The sequence below is a fragment of the Marmota monax genome, unplaced genomic scaffold (assembly GCF_021218885.2).
Source record: "Marmota monax isolate L192 unplaced genomic scaffold, Marmota_monax_Labrador192_F-V1.1 WCK01_AAM20220418_F8-fsc00065, whole genome shotgun sequence".
NCBI classification, from domain to species: Eukaryota; Metazoa; Chordata; class Mammalia; order Rodentia; family Sciuridae; genus Marmota; species Marmota monax.
Genome location: NW_026694038.1, coordinates 8,608,552 through 8,633,534, shown reverse-complemented (window position 1 = coordinate 8,633,534; position 24,983 = coordinate 8,608,552). Strand labels below are relative to the sequence as shown.

The 24,983-nt window shown below is 35.4% G+C and overlaps 1 protein-coding gene across 2 annotated transcripts in view; it reads left to right on the top strand.

Moving 5' to 3' along the window:
* The window catches only part of Orc5 (origin recognition complex subunit 5), a 103,667-nt gene that overhangs the window by 54,943 nt on the left and 23,741 nt on the right, over window positions 1-24,983 (top strand). The window contains exons 13-14 of one of the 2 annotated variants that reach the window (XM_046464163.2): window positions 1,177-1,289; window positions 9,785-10,334. In XM_046464163.2, the coding sequence (XP_046320119.1) occupies window positions 1,177-1,289; window positions 9,785-9,830 (159 nt within the window). In that variant the 3' untranslated portion in view covers window positions 9,831-10,334. Of the gene's footprint in view, window positions 1-1,176; window positions 1,290-9,784; window positions 10,335-24,983 lie in introns of those variants that run through there. The other variant, XM_058585502.1, reaches the window with a different exon arrangement.

The following is a 24,983-nucleotide window of genomic DNA, read 5'->3' as shown; positions in this document are numbered from 1 at the left end:
AATAGTCACAAATTGAGCATTTGAATTCCCAGAAAGTTATTTAAACTTTTATCTCTTGCCAGTCATGGTGGTGTATATCTGTAATCCCAGCTACTCTGGAGACCAAGGCAAGAGAATTGCAAGTTCAAGGCCAATCTGGGCAACTTAGCCAGACCACATCTCAAAATACTAAAAGGAGGGCTGGGGTTGTGACTCAGTGATAGAGTGCTCGCCTGGAATGCAAGAGGCACTGGGTTTGATCCTCAGTACTGCATAAAAATAAAATAAAGATATTGTGACCACCTAAAACTAAAAAATAAATTTAAAAAATACTAAAAGGATTGGGGATACAGCTCAGTGATAAAGCATCCCTGGATTCAATCCCCAGTATCTAATGATTGAATAAATAAAACTCTTTTATATTGTCCTAAAGCAGTTACACGTTACCAAGTCTCCAGATTTTGTCGTCATTTCTGATTGATTGTTTCTGCTGGCTTATAAGAGACAAAAATAAGATTGGGCTGTTCTGAGTTTCAGCTCTTGGATTAACTTATTTTCTTAGGTTTCAGAGCACTTATAAATGTGAGGTTATTTCATACTTGATTTTGACCTATCAAAATACACTTTGGTTTTTGCCATTATTAATCATTCTAGTGTTTCCCTGACTGCCTGATTAGTAGCAAGTTATAAAGTAAGACTAAGCCTAAGTCAGAAGGATGCATTTATCTCTCTTCTAACCAACTACAAAACTCTGAAGAAAAAAAACCAAAATCCCCATTTTAATTGATTACCAAGTTAGTATACATTTGATATTCTGTATTTAGATAGAAACTCCATAAAATGCTTATTATTTAGAGAAGGAATGTGGGTAGCTTATTTGTAACTTTTAAAGATTTATGTCTGAGTCATTAATGAAGCAAAACTGTGTTTAATGGAATCCTTAAGGGGTGACTGTTAGTTTGAATCAGAGGTTAAATTATGACTTTTTTTTTAAACAATGCTTGGTATAAAACTAGGATTTTAAACATATATACAAGTTTGTGCGTACAAATTTCAAAGTAGTCATATATTTTTTGCAGATATTTTTGTGGGCTCATTTATGTCTTTATCAAAGGTACCATAAACTGTTTTAGAAAGTGATATCATGTAATCTCATTAAATCAGTTTCTCATAAAAAAAATTCTCTTTTGTTTTTAGATAACTTCTCTAGTGACCCTTCAGCTGTTAACCCTGGTTAGCCATGATGATCAGCTTGAAGGACCAAAATACAAATGCACAGTTTCGTTAGACTTCATCAGAGCTGTAGCAAGGTAAGAGTAGAATGATCATTAATATAAAATATCTTGGATTATATAAATGATATATTAAATATAAAAGTTAATGTTCTTTCTAATATAATATCATTAGTCATTTAAACAAGAAAAGATCATTTAAGTTCCAATAATGAACAAGCTTTACTGTAGAATGGTAGCTCTCTTTAAACTTACCAATGACATAAATTTAGGAGCAGTAGCTAATATGTTAGATGGCAAAAGTCAAGGTTCTGGAAGACCTTAGCCTGGAATAATGGTCATAGCAAGGTGAGATTTAATGGATTGTTAGCTATAAAATTCCTGACTTAGATAACACTAATAACAATATAGTGTATTTTTCCAAAGATATAATTCTTTGTTGCCAAAGACACATCAAATCTGGTGTGTTGGGCTGCCTTTAGAGTTTTAAGAGGAGCATTGACAAATGGGTACATGTTGAAGAGACACGAGGATGAGAGTGGTAAATTGAGGAACTGTTGGATCTCCCTGACTAAAGTATGAGGCATAAGAGGAAAGCCTTAGGAAGGACATGTTAATTGTCTCAAGCATTTCCAAGTCTGTCATTTGCAAAATGGGTCATCCGAGTAATTCTAGAGCATTAGAAGTTTAGGGAGGAAAGTGTTTGTGAAAATGAGAGTTGTCTAAAAACATAACGAGTTTCCTCACTGTAATGGCCATTTATGTAAATGTAATTTCATCCCTTGGTCACAGTTGGATAATGATCTGTCAGGACTACAGTAGAAGAGGTATTGTATATGTAGACTAGGAGGTTGAACATGACAATCCATAGAACAGTGTTCCCAATCTTTTTGGATAGATAGTTAGATTCCAGTGTCACTTTTAAATTAATCATCAAAGTATTTACATGTATTCAAAATTTAAAATATGTAGGCTTGAGTCATTATTTATCAAGCCTAAAAACAGTGCTCGACCTGGGTCTGGATTTGTGGAGTTCTTCCAGTGAATTTTACAACCTATTGAGGTTCTGAAATCCACCGGTTGGCTACGTCCCTTCTGAATTATAAGTTTTGTGATACTGCCAGTACAGCTTGCATGCCTATAATCCCAGCTACTTGGGAAACCCTGCCTCAAAATAAAAAAATAAATGGGGCTGTAGATGTGGCTCAGTGATAGAGGTCTCCTGTGTGTAACTTCTAGTACTGAAGAAAAAAATATTTCTGTGGTATAGTTATTTGCCACATTTTGATGGAATATAAACCCTAAAACATGAAGTAAGGACTTTAGTGTTCTGAGAAGACTTTTACAGAGAAGATTAAGCAGAAATTTCTTTTGGATGTTATTGAAATCTCTATATCTAAGAGCTTCTACTAAAGACATAACTTTGGAATAGCACAGCTTTATTTCAGAGAAAAGGTTTGTGGGTCCTTATCATAGAGAATATACTTGAAACAAACTGAATATATGTTATTTAATCATAGCATCACAGTGATTTTAAACCACATCCAGAGATTTGCACTTTTCGTTTGCCACCTCAGGAAGGAGCAGGAACCATAGGCCTGCTATTTTGCCATGGAAGTCTGTAACTTCTTTTCTTACTTGTATTTTCTTTTTTTTTTTCCCAACTTCCCATGGGCAATATCCAAAGTGTAAGCACCTCCTTCATTCCACATCTACCCTCTTTCACTCTCACATCCTCATAACATTTTGCATTTTCCTGCTGATTTAGCCTCCCATTCTTTTCCTGTCTTCCATATCCTTACCTTTTCTTATTTTCTTCCTTATTGCCTTAACTAAAACCTGATTCTTTCCTGAGGATACTACTTCCCCTTGAATTATCCCTTGTGGCTGGCTGCTCTTTATTTTCCCAAACCCCAGTCCTTCAAGCTTGAAAGTTACTTCAGTGACATTCTTCCTTCTTGTTGCCACTTCCAGAATGTTACTGCCTTCAACTACTTTAAGACTTCAACTACTTTAAGACTTTCTGTTTCTAGTGCATTATTGTCGTTGTGATTATCTTCTACCAACCTCCCAGCTATTTCAGCTTATGTATTGAAGAATAAAGCATGTGGTTCACAGACTTCTTTTCTGCTATAAGATTCTTGACTCTTCAAATGAGAAGTCCTAACATCTGTATTTACTCTATTCAGCCTCCACTGTTTAATAAAGAAAAAAAAATTGAAACCTTTAGTTGAGAATTCCGTGAATTACTAGTGAGATGCCCCACCTTCCCGCTTCTCTTTCCTTTTTTCTCTCTAACATGAATTTTTCCACCCGTGCTCAGAATTCCATATGCCCCATTTCTCCAGAACCTCTGTTCATCCTCAGGCTGTTTTTACTTGCAGTAGCACCTAACACTGTTGACCACTCTTTTTAATAAAGCTCTCTTCTCTTATGTTTCACAATTCCACAGTATTGTGTTTTCCTCTTTATTCTTTTACTGTTTTTCCTAAGATTCGTCTATTTGCCAGTTTACCCGCTCCACGTGACCTTTAAATAGAACTGTTCCTTGAAGCTTGAGCCTGAGCACTTTTCTCATATAGTACTCTTTCCCTAGGCAATTTTAGCAACACCCATGACTTCAACCACCTATATATTAGTAACTCCCCTATTATTAAAGGCTAGACCTCTTTTATAAAATATTTTACCTTTATTGGATATTTCCCAGGTCTATTAATACATTAAAAAAACATGTACGTAGAAATTCTAACCTCTGCTTCCACTACCAACAAAAAAAGAAAGATCCAGATATTCTTTAGTGCTCCCTTAACCTGTGATCAGCACTGCAGTCCACCATGTTACACAGGCCTGAAACTTGGGAATCATCTTGACATTTCTTCCTCCTGTATATCTCACATTCATTCACTTTTTATCATTTGTACTTTGCCACTCTAGACAAAGCCATCATCATCTGTTCTCTGGTAACTTCCTAATTAATCTTCTATCTACTTTATTGTCGACATGATAACCAGAATGATCTTATAAAAATGTAATGTCGTTTTCCTTTTTAAAAATTTTCTGTAGTTTCCCATACATAGCTCTTGGAATAAAAACCAGAATTTTTAAAATAGCCTGTAAGACTCAAACACTGTGGCCCTTGTCCCTGCCATAGCCCTTGTGCCTGCCATATCTGACATATGCTTTCTCCTTTTGGTATCTGCAATTTAACCACTTTGCCTTTTTTTAGTTTTTCATATTCACCATTCTTCTTCCCATTCTTGCATATGCACATTTTCCAACTTCTCCTCTCCTTCATCTGGCTAACTGCTACATAACCTTTAGATTTCAGTTTAAATGTGTTTCTTAAAGAAACCTTCTGAAACATATGACCATTCCTTTCCCAACCCAGACACACCCAATTAGGAAGGTCCCATTTGTTTTAATTAAATAAATAATTGAATAACTAGAATTGATCTTTATTTCTGTAAAATAAGTCCATGAAACTCAGAGCATAGACTGTATTTGTGTCTCTCACTGCCTTATGCTCAAACCTAATACAATGCTTTAAACTTAATAAGTGCTAAATAGATAATTATTGCATGTTTTCCTCTACTTACCTGTAACAGTAAAACTTCAGATGGAAGGAAATCATGTGGGCCTGTTTGGGGGGAGGGGCAGCAGGAAGAAACTAAAGAAATAGTCACATTCCAAATTGAGGTTTTATGGAGAATCAAGGGTACGTATCAAAGAAGAGGTAGGTAAGCCTACTTTCAGACATCTGTGGCAGAAAACAGATTTTTAGGCCTCAAGATACAACCTAAATGTCTAAAATAAGGGAATCAGTCAGTAATTTTTTACATAGCCTTAAGGAAAAAAAAAAAGAGAGACTATATAATTACTGAAAATTCTACTTCTGAAGGATAAAAACAAAGGAAAGTTTTCCTGATATGAGCTTGAGTAGATAATATAGTGTGTGTGTGTGTGTGTGTGTGTGTGTGTGTGTATGTTTGTATATACAAGAAAACTAGGAAAACCTAAGGGAAGAGACTAGTAATTAAAAGTCAGTTGCTGCCAAGATGGAATGATAAAGCAGTCATTTGTAACTTTAGCAGGAACACTAATGTGGTAGAAGTCAAATTATAGTACATTTAAATAGTATTTATGAAAAAAGTAAATGCAGCAAGTACATATAATGCTTTTTCATTTCTTAATTCATTTAACTTTTATAGTGTTGCCCATTTTAAACTCAACACTGTGCTAGTCTTTGGGAAGATACACCAACAAGTATAGCTATATCCTGTCCTCATTAGCCTATATTCTAGGACTTTCTTCTTCTTCTTCTTTTTTTTTTTTTTTTTTTTTAAAGATTTGAGCATATTTAAATGTTGGTAGGGCAAACCATAGTGGCAGAGAATTAATGTTACAAAGCAGAAAAAGATTAATTTAATTCACAAAGTCTTTAAAATGTTATCTAACTATGTGATTTGGAACATGAGTTTGAAAGAGTCCTGAATGAGATAGAGGAATCCTCTTGCATTTTAACAAGAAGAAAAGGTAGGTGTGGATGGAGCTGAGTTTGAAGGTTTGGTAGCAAATGTTGAAGTTCTATTCTGATGGCTTCTATTTTCTCTGACATAGAGGCAAAATTATGACTAAAGGCAGAAGTAGTAGCAGTTTGAGAGAAATATGTAGTATTTGAAATAGCCACCATGGGGAATGGAAGAAAATGCTGACAAGGAAAGTAGCTTGCTGGGAGGGTTGAAGTTCTTGACCTTGAATTTACAGTGGCACCAATCTGTGAGACTTGTGATCTTTTCCAACAGCATTCCATATGCTAGATGCTAGGACAGCAAAGAATTGTAATTGAAATCACATGGTATTGGGGTTTTGCCAGGTGAGTTCAGTGGATGTTAGCACGTGAACACTTGAAGTGATGAAGTATGGAGTCTAAGTTGAGCAGGAAGGAAGTAAATCAGTTAGGGGCTGATAGTTCAATGACTGGCACACATTCAGTATTTAGAGGTCAGGAAAAGTGAAGGAGTTTGTGACCTGATTTTCCTAAGGTGTTACAGAGATCTTAAATGGAACAAAATGGGGTTTGGGGTAGAATGTCTGAATTTGTTTTTAGAGAAAGAACATTTCTGACTGTAATAATGAGAGTAGAAAAAGTCAGAGGGGATGAGAAAGACAAATGTGCAATAAAGTTGCTAAGCTGCTGCAGGTCTCAGGATGGATAGAAAAACTGAACTGGATTCTAGTTGTTCACTGACTAAGCAATAATGGCAAGGTGGTAGGTGGTGCATGGTATGGTCTGGATCTGAGAGGAGCAAGGGTTTTTGCACAAGGATACCATTCCTATTTTACAGAACTATTTGGGTTACAATAGAAAATTGAATCTTCGTTTGAAAGTTCTTCAGGGAGAGCAAAGTTTCATTTAAAGCCCCCAAAGGGGGAAATAATTCATTGAAGAGGATATGGACAACTTTGTTGACCAGTGAACCATGGGAAAGTGTGAATACAGCAGCAGTAGGAATCTGATTCCAGAAAATGAACATGATATGGAAACAGAATATGGGAGATGACAGATGACTGAAAAGCTTATTAAATATTATCCTTGGAATGTTCTCAATGTGGATGGAAGTTACAAGTTTACAATTGTTTTTCCTCTGCAGTCAATGGGAAGACACAACAAGATAACTGAAGGTTGCAATTTAATGTTGTAGTATTGTAAGTCATCAGAAGAAACAAATTTTTTAAAAAGAACCTAAACTCAAATTGCCCATAAATGTAAAAGGAGGGCTGCAATTGTGGTTCAGTTGCAGAGCACTTGCCTAGCATGCATGAGGCACTGAGTTCAATCCTCATTAAAATAAATAAAATAAAAGTTGTGTCCATCTCCAACTAAAAAAAAAAATTTTTTTTTTTAAAAAAAGGAAATAAAATAGTGTCCCTATGGGGAAAAAAGTATTTCAATACAGGGTAAAATAATTGAACAAATGAAATAAAAAGATATAGACAAAATTAAATTCTTAAATGTATTTTATATAATGAACTTATCACTCCAAATTCTGATTTAAGAATTTCTCCTCATAAATTGCCACTAACTTTTTTGTGTTTATCCTATTTCTTTCTAGCTGCTTACTTTAAATAACAGTTGATTTGTGTTCCATTGGAGATGGAATATCCTGTACTATGTTGTAATCCAAAATCTTAAAATGGTATTTATATGAATCTAATACACATCTGAACGCAAGAAAAACCAGAGAAAGTAAATGCAAATGTATACACTTTTTAATAAGCTAAAACTTTTTAAAAAGTTTTTAAAAAGATTTAAAGTGGATTAGCACAAAGTTATCTTTGTTATGTGTGGTAATTTTTGATGCTGCCTTGTGTTTTTCCTATCAGATTCTGATTTTTTTTAGAAAAGTATATGTATGTGGTTATCAGTTGGCAAGTCACTTGTTTATATTGAGGGCAGCAGGAATGATGGAGAGTGTTGTTATAAAAGAACAATCTTACATATTTGCTTCCTGATTCATTTAGTTGTTTACTAGTCTAAAAATTATACTGTTCAATTTGAGGACTTCATAGTAACAAAGCAACTTGAGAACTTCACAGTAACAAAGCAAAGAAATAGAATGTAATAAAGTTTTTATAAATAAATACATTTAAGTTTCTTACAGTTTAAAATCAGTCCTTTTATTAAAGAAAACTGTATTGCATAAATTATGCTATAGTAACACAAATAGATTACTAAAAAAATTAAGGAATCCTATCATAAATGAATTTTGGAGTATTTTCATTTGTTTATGCCCTCTTCTAGTACGGTCCAGCCCATTGGACAAACATTTCTCTATAGCTATCACAACATAGTTTCAATTCTTTGTTCTCCTTTTCACCTTAATATTATATTTAAATACTTTTGCATCTGTGATATGCATGGCTTCATATTGATTATTTTGTATATGTAATATTCTATTGAATTGTAAAATTTAGAGGTTCCACTACTGTTGGAATTTAGTTGTTTCATCTTAGCTTTTGTGAACTTGTTTTCCACCCAAGTCAAAAAAAAAAAAAAAGTCACCAATAAACAACATTAAGTCCATTTTACTTTGTTGCTTTAGGTTTATCACCTAAATACCTAAACTTATTGATGGCAATGTGCCTGGAGAGAGATACAAATGCCACTTCCCTTCTTTGTCAGTAATTAAAAGTAATCTACTATATTTGTTTCCTTTCTTAATCCTCTTTAAAAAAGATCTTTTCAACTAAAGCTATTTAGAAATAATGTTTATAAAAATTATTTTTGTAGGTACTTTATTGCCTGTAAATTTAGGAGTTTAATAAAAGTTGGATGAAAGAAAACACACAAAAATACAATAGTATTATGATTTAATAACCATACCTTTTGTGTCTTTCTGCATGAGACAAAAAGTTTTTTTTTATTTAACTATTTTTAGTTGTCTTATCACTATTAATGATAGCAGGATTATTTTGGCAGCATTTTTATGCCATTTGGAAAGGTTTGGTATTCTTCAGAGAGGTACTGTTACACTGGAACAATTAATTTTTAGTCCAATATTAGGTATCACAGCAGCCATACAATCTCATTTGAGCTATTTTTAAATGTATTTCATAAGCAGTATCTGTAGTTCCCTGTCCAATTTTTTAAAAAAATTATTTGATATGTCAGTCATTAGCTTAGAAACTTTTTTAGAAAGTGTATTACAAAATGATAGGCAAAAACATTAATTGGTGATGGTCTAATAAATAAGAGCATGCAATTACTGAATCTTGAAAAGGCTGTTCTTGCATGGATGATTATTTTTGCAGAATTGAATATTTAAGGCTTTAATTTTATACTTATTGCTAGATCATTATATCTAATTATTTTGACCATTTATTCAAATAATAAACCTCCAGTCTGAATATTTATAGTGAAAAATGAGTTTGAAGAAAGGAAAATAATTATATGTCTCTCTCTCTCTGCTATTTTATTCTGCCTGCCATCAGAGTATAAAAATATACATCCACATCGTCTGTTGAATCGTATTCTTGGATCATACAGATTTAGTTACAATACGATTACAGGTCAACCACTGCTAAAAGACTGAAAAGAATGAAAACTACAAATGAGGACAGATGAGCTCTGCGTTTATGTAATGATAGAACAGGTGTTTGGAAGATAAACAATGTTCAGAAGCAAAGAAGATTTAAATACTTTTGCATCTCTAATTACTTTATTCTGATTATTAGACAAAAAGCAAATAGCTTTCAAATGAAATCTAAACTTTCTGTAGTGTAATTGAAATACAGAATGTTGATTAGCTCTAACTTTGTTTCTTTTCTTTTTTCTTTCATTTTTTTTTAGAAAAGTAAACTTTATGGAAAAATAAGAAAACAAGTTTTTAATGAAATGTGTTCTTAGCATCATTTTTGAAAAGCTAGTGTCAAGGATAGCATGATACATTTGATAGCACTATAAGATTATTTAGTGTTAGGTGTGAATTATTTTGCATGTGCTTCCCAGAATCATGCAAAGCTGAGCAATCCAGAGGTAAGAATGCTGACATGTTATCTGTTTTTGTTTATAGGACGGTGAACTTTGACATAATAAAATACTTGTATGATTTCTTGTGAAAACAAGCTTCAAAGCCATATGGACACTGTGACAATGACTAAGCCAAGCTGTGTTCATCCAACTACTTAGCTGGCCAGGGAAAGGAGTTCTTTGGCTCTATTGGATTTGTCCAAACAGGTGCTGGCCCAGCATGGAATCTGATGAAAATATTCTGATTGGTCTGGGTGAATATGAGCAGAAGACTATTTACCAGGGACCCTGGAGTATTTGGAAGCAACGTGTTAATTATAAACAGCAGGGTTTGAGCACAATCTGTTCTACTCTTAATGATGTTATCTTAACACTGAAATTGCCTGAAACCCATTTACTTAGGACTACGTTTTGCTCTGTGAACTATCCCCTGCGTTTTGAATGTGCCAGCAGCCCTTGTTTATATGCCCAGTCTTTTCACTTCCTCTCCACAGGAGCCTCTGCAGTTGCTTGCCAAAGCAGATTTCCTAAGGCCACTGTTTTAAAAGATCATAGTTGCAAAATAAAATAAATACAAGTTCTTTTTAAAAATCCATGCTTGTATTCTCTTTTCACAATGATACTCTCAACGTCAAGGTAGTGTGATCAGATGTAGACCAGTTTTCCATCCTCAAGCCTACTAAGTATCTTCACTCTACTTGTATACTGTTTATCTGGTCACTCTTTTTAATTAACCACCCAACCTAGCTTTTTATCAGCATATGGTTTTCTTCTTCCTTTTTAATCATTGGTTTTTAAGAGTTCCACAGTATTTTTTTTTTTTTTTCACGTTTTATCAGTTGTGACCCTTGGTTCTGATTTTCTTATCTGTTCATGTTTTTGAAGAAGTTTTCTCTTAGCATTTGAATGCTTGAAAATTGTTTTAAGCTGATTTAAACTGCTCAATTATAGAGTCTAGTTTAAATTTCAGTGGTATTTTATTCCTTCGTTTCTTTTTGGAAGAAAAATTCTCGTAGTGGGTGTTCCTTGATAGAAGCCTTTTTATGTAGTGCTTATCTGACAGACTCTGGTTAAAAGAAAGAAGCAGTTTTGTATCCACTTAGAGGTAATGAATAGCAAGAAAAGGAATGGAATTCCTTTTTGCCTCCCTATGTAATGTAGCAAGGGAATACTTTTCAGCTGAAGAGTGGCATCCACAACTAGTGGATAAGAGCATCCTCACTCAGAGTCTTTCTTCCACAGAAAATGGTAATGTTAGGAACCAGAACCATATGTAGTGGGGCTTCAGGTTTAGGTTTCCCCCATGTTGACACTTGTATCTCATGCTACTTTGCAGTGATGTTTATAGCCGACTCAAGGAAGAACAGTGCCACTGGGACAGTTCTTGTCCCTCATATTTTGCTATGCAGACACATGTTTGCTGTGAAGCCTGTCATGGGCTTATCTGAATTTTGAGAAAAAACTCTGAGTGGGGGAGAGTATCAATAGAAAACTGGGGATATGGACAGAAAGGAGGCAAAATTTCCCCAAAGTGACTGTCATTTTACGGTTTCATTACTGATTGCCTGTTTCCTGCCCAAAGTATTTTCTTTCCTATACCACCCCTCCCACGATGCCAGCCCCAGGTGTGGCTTCCCTTCACAATACCCTGTAACTACATTTTCCTTGCTCTGATTAGACCATCAGAACTTTGCTGTTTGGCTTAATTTACTTTCTGATGACTTACTAGGTGACTCACTAATTCAGTTAATTTATTTAAATTATGACTAATAGAGCTTAAAATGGATATCAGCATTTTAACAAGGGTCATCTGCAAATGGAAATCTTTAATTGGAAGATGTGAATCTCCAATTACAGGGAGAAATCTAATGATGAGAATTATGTTGACTGGTGGGTCAGATGTTTCTGTTAAGGCAGATATTTTTGTTAAGGCACATAAATTCTCAGTATCTACTCTGCCTAGGTCTAAAAGTGATTTAGGCATTAGAAAATAGATGTTTTCTTACTTCAAATCATTTTCAAACCCTGGAGCAGTCCTCACAGATGAGCAATCTTTTTCAAGTTCTAGAAAGGATTCTGATCCATCAAGCCTCATCTCATTAAACCTTAAATGACAAAGGAATCAAGTCAGGACAGAAGTTAGCTCTGGAGTCAGACTATCTTGGATCAAATACAGCTATATCACTACTGCCTATGTGGCCTTAGACAAGTTATTTACCTTGTCTGTGCCTCAGTATTCTCACCTGTTTTGATTTGGATAAGTATTCCCCCAAGGCTCATGTGTTTAAGACTTGGTCACAGCCTGTGACACTATTGGGGGGTTGGCTTTAAAGGGTAGAGTACAAAATATATAGATTCAATGCAATTCCCATCAAAATACCAGTGACATTCTTTACAATGTTAAGAAAACACAGCCTTAAAATTTATTTAGAAGAATAAAAGATCCCCCTCCTACCCCTTGCCCCCCAAAAGGCATAAAATACCCAGAATAGCCAAAGCAATTTTAAGCCAAAATAACGTTAGAAGCATCATTATACTATAATATCATCATAGTTCAAATTATACTATACAACTATGATAACAAAAACTACATTCTATTGGCATGAAAACAGAGACCAATGGGACAGAATAGAAGACTCAGAGATTTAACAGTCATCTGATCTTTAGCAAAGGTGCCAAAAACACGTTGGGGTAAAAGACAATTCTCAAATGCAAATGGCCAAAAAACACATGAAAAAATGTTCAACATCTTTGGAAGTTAGTGAAATTCAAATCAAAATTACTCAAACTTTTATATCGGGGCATACGCCTGTAATCCCAGTAGCTTGGGAGGCTGAGGCAGGAGAAATGCAAGTTCAAAGTCAGCCTCACAAAATTGAGGTGCCAAGCAACTCAGAGAAACACTGTCTCTAAGTAAAATACAAAGTAGGGCTGGGGATATAGCTCAGTGGTCAAGTGCCCCTGAATTCAATCGCTGGTACCGTTCCTGCCAAAAAAATTTCGTATCACTCCAGTTAGAATGGCTGCTATCAAGAATACAAACAAAGGTTGGGCTTATAGCTCAGTGGCAGAACGCTTGCCTAGCACAGGTGAGGCATTGGGTTCGATCTTTAGCACCACATAAAAATAAACAAAGGCATTCTGTCTATCTACAGCTACAAAATAAGAATTTAAACAATAAGAAATGCTGGTGAGAATATGGAGAAAAATGAACACCTTTACACCCTTGGTGGGATTGTAAATTAGTAAAACCACTATGGAAATCAATATGGAGTTTCCTCAAAAGACTAGGAATTGAACCACCTTATAACCCCCAACCCCCCCATACCACTCCTCGGTATTTATCCTAAAAGAGTTAAAGTCATAAGAACTGGGGATGTAGCTCAGTAGTAAAGCACTTTGCCTAGCATGTGCTAGACCTTGGGTTCAACCCTTAGCTCCACAAAACATCAAAAAAGAAAGCATACTATAGTGATACATACATATCCATGTTTATAGCAGCACAATTCACAATAGCCAATCTCTGGAAACAGCCAACAGTCTGTCAGTGGATGAATGGATCAAGAAAAAAATGGTATATGTAAACAATGGAATTTTATTCATCCATAAAGAAGAATGAAATGTAATGTAATTTTCAAGAAAATGGATGGCACTTGAGAACATTATGTTAGATGAAGTAAGCCAAACTTATTAGTCATGGGTTGTGCTGCGTGCAGTGGCCCACACCTGTAATCCCAGTTACTTGGGAGCCTTTGGCAAGAGGATTGCAAGTTCGAGGTCTTCCTCAGCACCTTAGCAAGGTCCTAAGCAACTTAGCAAAACCTTGTCTCACAAAAAAAGGACTGGAGATGTCAGTGGTAAAGCACCCCTGGGTTCAGTCCCCAGAACCAAGAAAAAGTCAAGAGTCATGTGTTTTCTCTTATGTGAATGAGGAAAAAGGAAAAGAAAGGGGCGGGGGTCTCATGAAAATTGAAGTGAGACAAGTAGAATAGGGGTGGGAGAACACTGGAAATGCCATTGGCTAAATTATAGTTATATTGTGTGTACATATGAATATGTAACAACACTATGTATAATTAGGAGCAATAAAAAATATGGGGAGAAAAAGGAGGGGCATTATGGGAGAAACTTAGATCACTAAGGATGTGCCCTTGAATGAAATAGAAGGACTCTAACCTCTGACTTCCTGGCTGCTATGACATAAGCAGCTCAGTTCTGTGGCCCCATGCTCGAATGATGTACTGTCTGGCCACAGTCCCAAAATTAAGGGTCAATTGCCAATGGAATGAAAAATCCAAAATTGTAAGCCCAAATAAACCTTTCCTTTTTTAAAAAATTGATTATTTTGGGTATTTTGTTATAGTGATGCAAAGCTTATATACCTGTACATTGAAGAATAGGATTTACCTCATAGTTGTTCTCAAAATGAAATAAATTGATAAATCTAAGGCAGTAGTTCTCAAGTGGGTACGGTTTTGCCTTCCAGGGAACATTTAGCAATTTCTGGAAACATTTTTGATTGTCCCTTCTGAGTGTGGGGTGAGGGAGGATAGAGGCCAAGAATGCTACTAAATATACTGAAACATACAATCCATAACAGAGTTATTTGGTCTAAAATGTTAATTGGACCAAGGTTGAAATCTAAGTCAGATACCTGGTACACAGTAAAGATCAATAAATGTTAGCTATTATCATGATATATATACTTGTCACCTAGAAATGAATGCTATGCCTAGAGAAATTATTTCTTGCTTAAAACCTTGGAGTTACTCAGTTGGTCATAATATATATATATATATATATATTTTTTTAGAATTGAGGGGCTATCCACTGGACTTTAATCTGCATGCAGATTTTATTATTTATTATTTATTTTTCAGGGTCCTATGGGATAGGCAGAAGTATAGCTGAGAATAATCAGATCAGAGAGCAGGTGACTGAGGACTCACATTGTTTGCCCTTAAGGTTGCTGAACAATTAGTATACCTCCAACAGATTCTGTTAACCAACAACTAATTAATGTAATTAATATTTTCTGGAGCATGGAAAACTCAGTAAGAAACCTACTTCATCTCTACAAAGTAATCACCATTCTACTTGTGCTATGCAAAGAAAACTAAAGTTATGGACTAAACCCAGTAATAATACATTCCTTATCACATTAAGTACTCAGCCTCAAATAGAGTAGATAAAGTACTGCCCCGTGTGTGTACTCAAATCTCTAAGAGGATCCTCTATTGCTACCTGAAGTCTCACATTGTTATATACCATAATTGTTTGCACTGTATGTCTTTAGCCATGGACAGAGATGGATTGGAAGTAGTTAGAACAAAAGTTGATATTATTCAGCTTCATCTCCTACATTTTTAAAGTCTCTACTACAAAATGTGACTGCCTATCCTATATGAATACTTTAGATAATTTTGCATGTAATTTCAGTCTGCTGACACAATTTGCTTTCAAAAATGCTTAGTAGAACTCAAAAGAAATCTTTCCTATCAAGATAGCAACATTTCACTCAAATTTGCTGTTAAATGCCCTGAATACACAGTGAGTGCTCATTTTCCAGCAGTGACACACATTCATGAGACGCAGTATGAGAAGTAGAAATTTGGTAGAGCAGAGAAAATTATAATCAATTCATTCATTTAACTACATGTTGATGCACAGTAATGATGAGAATTTTAGAAGGCATTCCAACTGTTTGAGTAAATAGTGGTAGCTTTGGCATGGTGGAAAAAGCCTGAGTTTTTGATGTATTAAAGATTTGCCTGTGTTTCAGATAAACCATAATCCATTTCACTGATGTTTGAAGAAGACAAAGTTCTGATTTAATGGCTTTTTCCATTAAAGTATTCAATATTCAATCCACAAATACTAATTACCTGCTATATGTTAGACATAAGGGTTATAGCAGTGAACAAAAGAGACAGGTTTCTGACCTAAACAACACGTGCTTGTGTAGGTATTGCCATTCTCTGAAATTGGCAGACCTGGTGGACAACTAGGTCTGGAGTTGAGCAAATCTTGAGTTCAATCTGGGAAATGGCCATTGAACTGATTGTGGAATCCAAGTGGTAATGTGAAGTAGATAGTTGGATGTTGGTTGTAGATCAGAGTTACTACATACATAAATATATACATCATCAGGATAGAGGAAGTTATTTTGAGATTTAGATATAATTGTCCTTAAAGTAGTGTCCGTGACACAGTGAGCGAGAAATGATTTTGAAGTGAGTTACAGATAATAAATTAGGAGGTTGTCATCACCATGCTCTTCAGGATCTGCAAGTTAATTATATTTTTTCAAATAACACACTTCCACTGTTTATACAACCCTCTTCCCTTCAGCACTTGGAGTGGCAATAAAAACATAGCTAATTCCTATTTAGTATATGATCCAAAAGGAAAAACCCAAGCCCAGAGCCTAAGTTCTATGGAGAATATTTGGTCACATGTTCTCTCCATATGTTCTAATCCATTTCCTTCTGACTTGGTGTGTAGTCCTAGAGAGCCAGCATGCACAGGAAATAGCACATGCTGAATGTCCTTTCTAATGTAGTCTCCGAAGTCATGTAGCATCACTTCTGCAGCATTTCATTTGTCAAGGCAGTGATAAAGGCCTACCTACATTTAAAATAAAAGAACTAGACTCTCGATGAAAAGAATCTAAAAGAATTTAGACATGCTTTAAATCATCATAAGAATATAATACACTGAAAATGTTACTATGAAATGCATAAAATATGTCAACTCAAAATTTGAATTTGTATGGCAGAGGCTTCAGGTACACCAAGCACCTATCCTTTTTGCTTCCAAAACACAGGATCCGTGGCTTCAAGAAGGCCAGTATAGTTAGAACACAGAAAGCAAGGCAATTGACATAAGAGAAAGAGTTAGAGAGGTGGTGGGGCCTAGGTCATGTGTGGCCTTGCAGGGTACCTTGAGGTACACTGGTTCTTATTCTGTGTGGGTTGAGGACCACTGGAGATTGTGGAGCAGAGGAGTCATATGATCTTGCATAGGTTTTGAAAAGGTTCTCTGTGGGCTATATTGAGAATAGGCTGTAGGCAGCTGAAGGGGCCAGGCAGGAAGATAAGTTAGAAGGCTATTAAAATAATGCTGGTGAGAAATAATGGTGGCTCAGATAAAAGTGTTAGCAGTGGAAGTGGTGAGAAGTTGTCAGATTCAGGATATAATTTCAAAGAAACTTCTATAGCACTTGCTAAGTAATTGGATGTCAGTTGTGAAAGAGTAAGAATGACTCCAAAGTTTTTTTTTAATATTTTTTTAGTTATACATGGACACAATATCTTTATTTTGTTTATTTATTTTTATGTGATGCTGAGGATCGAACCCAGGGTCTCTCACGTGCGAAGCAAGTGCTCAGTGACTCCAAAGTTTTTGACCTGGTCATCTAAGCTCACCCTACCTGAGGTGAGGAAGACTGGAGGAGCAATTTGGTGGCAGGTAGTTTAGGACTAGGTGAACAGGGATGGGCATGGTAGGTTGGAAATTTCTATTAGATATCTACAATGGTTTAAATGTATGGGTCCCTCCAAAATTCATATGTTGAAACTTAACCACCAATGTGATGGTATTAAGAGGTAGAGCATTTAGAAACTGATTAGGTCATCAGAGTTCTGTTCTCAAATGGATTAGTGATGTTACAGAAAAGGAATAATGGAGCTCTTCACCCCGTTTTGCCCTTCTATCTCATGTGCCACATGGGGACATAACATTGTGTCATTTCTACCATGTGGGAATATAAAATTCCTTTCCTCCAGAGGATGCAGCAGTAAGGCACCATCCTGGAAGCAGAGACATCCCTCCAGAGACCAAATCTGTTGGTACCTTTGTCTTGGATTTCCCAGTCTCCAGAACTATGAGAAAGTAATATTTTAAATTTATAATTGCCCAGTCACTAATTTATTTTTTTGTAGCAGCACAAATGAGTGAAGGCAGCTAAGTGGAACTGTCAAGGAGGCAGTTAGATAAGTCTGAGTCTGGGGGAAAATCCTGGCTGGAGATATAAACGTGGGGGTTTTTGGTATAAAATAGAAATATCTGAGAGAAATGTATATATAAATGTCCAATACAGCTGGGTTAGAAAACTTCACGTATTCACTGGCAAGGGCTGCACTCTTGCACAAGAGTACCTAGAGCCACTTTAAGAGCCCCTCCAAAACTGCTCCTAGTCTATAAGAACCTTTTGGTCATTCTTTTCCATGGAAAGGTGAGGCTCATGATACAGTTGAAATTTTACATACTAAAATTTCAAGTACAAAATTATTTAATTTTAATAATTATAAAATTTCAAATGGCGCTTGCAGGATTGAGAAAAAGGAAAATGGCAGGAGACAAGTGAATGGCTCACAGATTTAGATATGTCAGTGCATACCATGCCCCGCCTAGGCAAAATGCCTCCGAATACTGAGTTCACAGATTAAATATGCTAATTAATCCCAAACCTATTGTTTGAAAGCTATTCTTATTACTAAGCATCTACTTTTCTCCCCATTCCTGAAGTATATAAAAATATATGCTAAGTTTCTTTATGAAATATAAAATTTCCCTGTAAGTAAATTTCAGTATGTAATATTTGGTTATTAGCACTGAATTTCATTACCCCCCACACCATAAATAGCCATCTTTTGTTGGTGGTGGTTTGGTTTTGTTTGTTTTTGGGTTTTGTGTTCTGACCCTATTCATGATAAATTCACCATTGAATCACATTCAGTAGAGTACTTGCTTCAAGTTATGTCTCTAGGTGTTGGATTGATTCACACGGATTTTTTTTTCCTCTCTCTCTCTTTCTCTTTTTGTACCCAGAACCTAGGGGTACTTAACCACTGAGCTAGTCCTTTTTTATATTTTATTTAGAGACAGTGTCTTGCTGAGCTGCTTAGGGCCTCGCTAAGTTTCTGAGGCAGGCTTTGAACTACAATCCTTCTGTCTCAGCCTCCTGAGCCGCCAACGTGCCCAACCCGATTCTTTCCTAATACCAATTGTAACCAGTGACACTCATGAAGCAGAAAAGAGTGAAACTGAGAGGCCTATGTAATATTAATACAATAAAAAATGACGTAGCTGGAAACCCAAGGAAAGATAGATATCTTAAAATCAAAGAAAGACAGGACGTAATAAGCATTTGTTTGCCTGGGGCAGATGTTAGATGTCTCACAAACTGGTAAGAAGGATTTAACTAAAAAGTATTTGGTAGATCTGAATAATTATTGAATATGTAAATATTGGACAATATACTTCTAATAACTCATTGATCAAAGAGGTTTCCTCAATGGAAAATTAAAAATACTTTAAACTAAATGAAAATGAAAATTCAACATACTGAAATTTGTGAACAGTTGCTAAAGCAACACTCAGGTGAGAAATTTGTAATATATATATATATATATATATATATATATATATATATATAAAAGAAAAGTCAGTAATTTAAGTTTCTACCTTAAAGATACAGAGAAGGAAGGGCAAAATTTTTTTTAAAAATTTTATTTAGACATTGATAGACCTTCATTTATTTATATGTGGTGCTGAGAATTGAACCCAGTGCCTCACACATGCTAAGTTAGTGCTTTACCACTGAGCCACAACCCCAGCTCAGGAAGGGCAAATTTTATCCAAAACAAGTAGAAGGAAGAAATAACTATTTGAGTAGATATTAATTAAATTAAAACAAAAACAGGAAGGAAATTCAATGAAATTAAAAGCTGATTCTTTAAAATTAACAATACAATTGATAATTCTGATCAGACTAACCAAGGAAGACAAAGAGAAGACAAATTACCAGTATCAGGAATATCCATTCTGGATATAGACCGACCTTACACATTGAGGGCGTAAAAGGGAGTATTAAAAACAGTCCCTCTTCTCAGCCTATACCCAAAGGACTTAAAATCAGCATACTATAGTAACACAGCCATATCAATGTTTACAGCAGCTCAATTCATAATAGCTATACTGTGGAGGCAACCTAGATGCCCTTCAATAGATGAATGGATAAAGAAAATGTGGTATATGTACACAATGGAATATTACTCAGCATTAAAAGAGAATAAAATCATGGCATTTGCAAGTAAGTGGATGGAGTTGGAGAATATCATGCTAAGTGAAGTTAGCCAATCCCAAAAAGCCAAAAGCTGAATGTTCTCTCTGATAAGTGAATGCTGATTCATAATGGGGGCAGGGCAGGGGGGATATGGGAAAAATGGAGGAACTTTGATGAGGCAAAGGGGAAGGAAGGGTGGGGAGGAGGCATGCGGGTAGGAAAGATGGTGGAATGAGATGGACATCATTACTCTAGGTACATGTCTGACCACATATAGTGTGATGCTACATCATGTACAACCATAGAAATGTAGAGTTGTGCTACAGTTGTGTACAATGAATCAAAATGCATTCTGCTATCATGTATACCTAATTAAAATAAATAAATTTTAAAAAGAAAAAAACCTACCGAATGAGTCTTCATGTATTAGTTATAATAAAATCTATCCAAAGATTGGCAAAAAAATAATAATTTAAGTGAAAATAACTAAATTTTTATAAGATACAAAAAGCACAAAATCATATTCTAAAAAAATAAATTCATCAAAATTAAGTTTTTCTTCTTCAAATGACACTGTTAAAAAAAATAAAAAGCCAACTGAGTTTTGGACTGGGTTGGTAGAATGCTTGCCTCACATGAACATAAGCCCTTGGTTCAATCCCCAGCACCACACAAAGAAAGAAAAGAAAAAAAAGAAGCCACAGACTGGGAGAGAACATAGTAGCAAATTTTTTTAGGTTAAAATCTAGGGGAAAGAGCTGGGGTTGTGGCTCAGTGGTAGAGTGCTCACCTAGCACGTGCGGGGTGCTGGGTTCAATCCTCAGCAACACATAAAAATAAAATAAAGGTACTGAGTCCAACTACAACTAAAAATATTTTTTTAAAAATCTGGGGAGGAAAAAGATTTAACAGACACTTTATCAAGAAGATATAAAGTTGGAAGATAAATACAAGAAAGGTAATGAGCATTGATGATATCATGTGCTGGCAAAGAGAAGGAATATTTTTTGTGAGGATTGAATGTTTTGTTTGTGGTGAAAATTAAAGGACTCTTAACAACAACCAGAACTCTTAATGTTGTTGATGTTGGTGGGGATGCCAAATGGTACAGTGCTTTGGAAAACAGTTTGCCAGTGTCTTAAAAAGTTAAACATATATGGCTCAGAAAATTTACTCTCATGTTTTTTTATCCAAGAAAAATGTGTGTCCACAAAAACAAAACAAAGAAAACTGCACTTGAATGTTTTTAGTATTTTTAATCATGATAGCAAAAATCTGGAAACAACTCATTAACAGGTAAGTAGATAAACTGGGGTGCCGCAGTCTGGCTGGGCACAATTCAGGAGCCACTTGTCAAAAGAAACTAACTTTATTTTTAGAACCACGCGCCAAAAAAACAGCTCCTCAGGAAAAACCCTCAGAGCCCAACTGCCACTACCGGCTTCCCACAAGCCTCTCCACCTCCCCCACTCCTCCTGCTCTTGAGGCCGATTGGCTGGGTCGCATGGGCGGAGCCAAAAAAGTCCCCCAATGAGCAGCTCCGTAGTCTGAAAGGGCGGGGAAACAGCCCAATGAGCATCACCGCAGAGGAGCCAATCAGCTAGATGTTGCTGGGGCCGCTGTGAGCCAATCATCAGCTGGCAGTCTGAAAGTTTGCTGGGGCCCCTTGGCTGTGGCTCTCAACACTGGGGGACATTCACATGAAGGAATATTACTAAGCAATAAAAAGAAACAAACTCTCCATACATGTAACAACATAGATGAACTCAAATACCTTTTGCTATGTGGAAGCAAAACACATTCATGCTGTGTAATTCCATTTATGTAACATTTTGAAAAAGGAAAAGTCATAGGGACAGGAAACAGGTCAGTTGTTGCCAAGTCCTGGGGATGGAGCAAATGAGTACAAGGATCAAGAAGGAACATTTTTGTGAGGATTAAATGTTTTGTTTGTGGTGAAAATTAAAGGACTCTGTATCTATTAAATTCCAAAGAATTATACACCTAAAATGATGACCTTTATTGTATATAAATTATATCTCATTATAAGTAGACTTTTTGAGACTAGATCTCACTAAGTTGCTTAGGGCCTAGCTAAGTTGTTGAGGCTGGCTTTGAACTTGCAATCATACTGTTTAAGCCTCCCAAATTGCTGAGATTACAGGCATGCGCTGCAGTGTAGAGTTTAAGACTAGATTTTTAAAGGAATACTCAACTATATGCTGTATAAACATAACATTTAAATATAAAAGCACAGGTAGATAGAAAGTGAGGTGTTGGCAAAAGATGAATCATGAAAACAGTAACCAAAAAAGAGAAGAAAAAAAAATTGACTATAGTAACATCAAGGTAGACTTTCTTTAAGCTGAGAGTTTAAAAGGGAACCTTTCAAAATGAGTAAAGGAGAATGATACAATAGATATACAATAATGGTCAACAAGCATGCACACATGTGTACACACAAATCAGTAAATTTATGGATGATTTGAACACAATATGATCTAATAGAAATGTATATGACATTGTGTTCAACAGCTGCAGACTGCAAAGAGGAAATATTCACCCCCAAAATACAAGAGTACTGCAGTCAGTGTATTTTCTGCAGGCTGAAGGATTAAACTAAGAAGCACTAATAGAAAGGAAACCAGAAAACCCCAAGTGGTTGGATATTAATCAAAACTTTTTTTTAAGGTACTGGAGTTTGAACACATGGGCACTCTACCACTGAACTACATCCCCAGCCTTTTTTGTTATTTATTTTGAGACTAGGTCTCAGTACGTTCCCCAGACTGGCTTCGAATCTGCAATCTTTCTGCCTCAGCCTCCTGAGCTGCTGGGTTTATAGCCATGTAAATCCAAACATTTTAAATAATCTGTAAATCAAAAATGATATCATGGTAGAAATCAGAAAATACTTTAACCTAACTACAATTAAAATATGGCATAAAGAGAGCCTGGTGTGGTGGCACATACCTGTAATCCCAGCTATTAAGGAGGCTGAAGCAGGAGGATTTCAAGTTCCCCAGCAGCCTGTGTGATCTAGAGAGACCCTGTCTCAAAATAAAAAGGACTGGGAATATAGCCCAGTGGTAAAGCACTCCTGGTGTCAATACCCAGTAGAAAAAAAAAAAAACTGTGTGTGTGTGTGTGAATTCTATGCCAGACGCAGTGCACGCCTGTAATCCCAGCAGTTTAGGAGACTGAGGCAGGAGGATCACAAGTTCAAAGCCAGCCTCAGCAACCTAGCAAGGTTCTAAGCAACTTAATAAGATGCTGTCTCTAAATAAAATATGAAAAGAGCTCAGGCCTGGGATTGTAGCTCATCGGTAGAGCACTTGCCTAGCATGCATAAGTCACTGCATTGGATCCTCAGCACTTCCTAAAAATAAATAAAATAAAGGTCTAAAAAAGTGGGGAGCTGGGGATATGGCTCAGTGGTTAAGTGCCCCTGGGTTCAATCCCTGATACCAAAAAATTAAAATAAAATTCAAAGGGTCTGACTAAAGTAGTACTTAGAGAAAGATTAATATCTAAATGCATTCAGTTAAATTTTTTTTTAAATTGATGATATAAACTTTCATCTCATAAAGATAGAATGGTAATTGAAACCAAGTAAGTAGAAAAACATGATAAAGAGTAGAGATAAGTAGAGAACAAATGAGAAATAGAGAAAAATCAGCAGAAGCCAAATATGATCTTTGAAGAGATTAAGAAAATTGATAATCCCTTAGCAAAACTCATGAAGGAAAAAAGACGAATCACAAATACTAATATCAGAAATGAAAACAGGGACAGCACTACAGACAGTGTGCATTAAAAAGATAACAGTAGCATATCGTGAACAAAACTTACTGCAAATAAATTTGACAATTTAGATAACTATACACTTTTAAAAAATCATTGAAACTGAAAAATAATAATAATACAATTACTCCAATGTTTGTTGAACAAAGCAATTGCATAAATATCCTCCCTACCAAGTACATTCCAAGATCAAATGACTTAACTAGCATATTCTGTAAACAGGGAAGAAATAATACCCATTTCACATAGTAAAACAGGGAGAAGAGATGAAAGATATAAAGATTCAAAATGAAGAGTAAAGTCTTTTTTGTTTCTGTGTGTATCCAGAAAACCCCAAAGACTATACAAACAAAATGTTAGAACAAATATTGCATTTTCATATGGTAGTAATAATTAGAAAATGAAATAACACCATTTTACACAGGCATAAAAATGAACATAGGTATCAAAGGATGTGCAATACATCATACTTTTAAAAATTACAAAACATTCCTGAAAGATATTTTAGTAGACCTAAATAAATATTTGCAAATTTGAAGATTCAATATTGTTGAGATCAGTTATTCTCTAACTAGTTTGTATAGTCAATACCATCCCATTCAAAAATCCCAATTTTTGCAATTGGCAAATTGATTCAGAAATTTATTTGTAAAGCAAAGAATCATCAGGGAGCAAAATGATTGTGAAATAGGAGAACAATTGTGGAAGACTCACACTGCCTAATTCCAAAGCTTACTGTAAAGCCACAGTACTCAAGGTAGTGTGACTGATGTAAGGATAAATAGAGATTAAGAGAATGAAAGAGTCCTGTAATAAATATGAATATTCACAGCCACTGGATTGGTGACAGAGACACTAATGCAATTCCATGGGGAAAGAATGACCTTTCAATGAAGAACTTGAGTGCCTCTCAGTTAGGACCAATAAAAAAATTAGTTCTAGGACTGGGAACGTAGCTTAATAGTAGAGCTACATGTGTGAAGCCCTATGTGATCCCCAGCTGCATAAAATATATAAAAAAAATATTCTAGATGTATAATAGGTCTCAATGAGAAAGGTAAAATAATAAAGATTCTAAGGAGAAGGGAGGGAAAATATCTTTCTGGCTCAAGTAGGCAAAATTTTCTTTCTACAATCAATAACCACAAAGGAAAAGGCTTATAAATTGGACAAAATTCAATTTAGTAACTCCTATTTAGCAAAGAGATAGCATTAAGAGAGTGAAGTGGTGAACCATAGACTGGGAGAAGACTTTCACATTTCGTATATCTGACAATGAACTAGTATCCACAATATACAATGCCTAGAATTGATAATAAAAAAAAATCAACCCAATTTGTAAAATGGCCAAGAACGTTGAGACACTTCA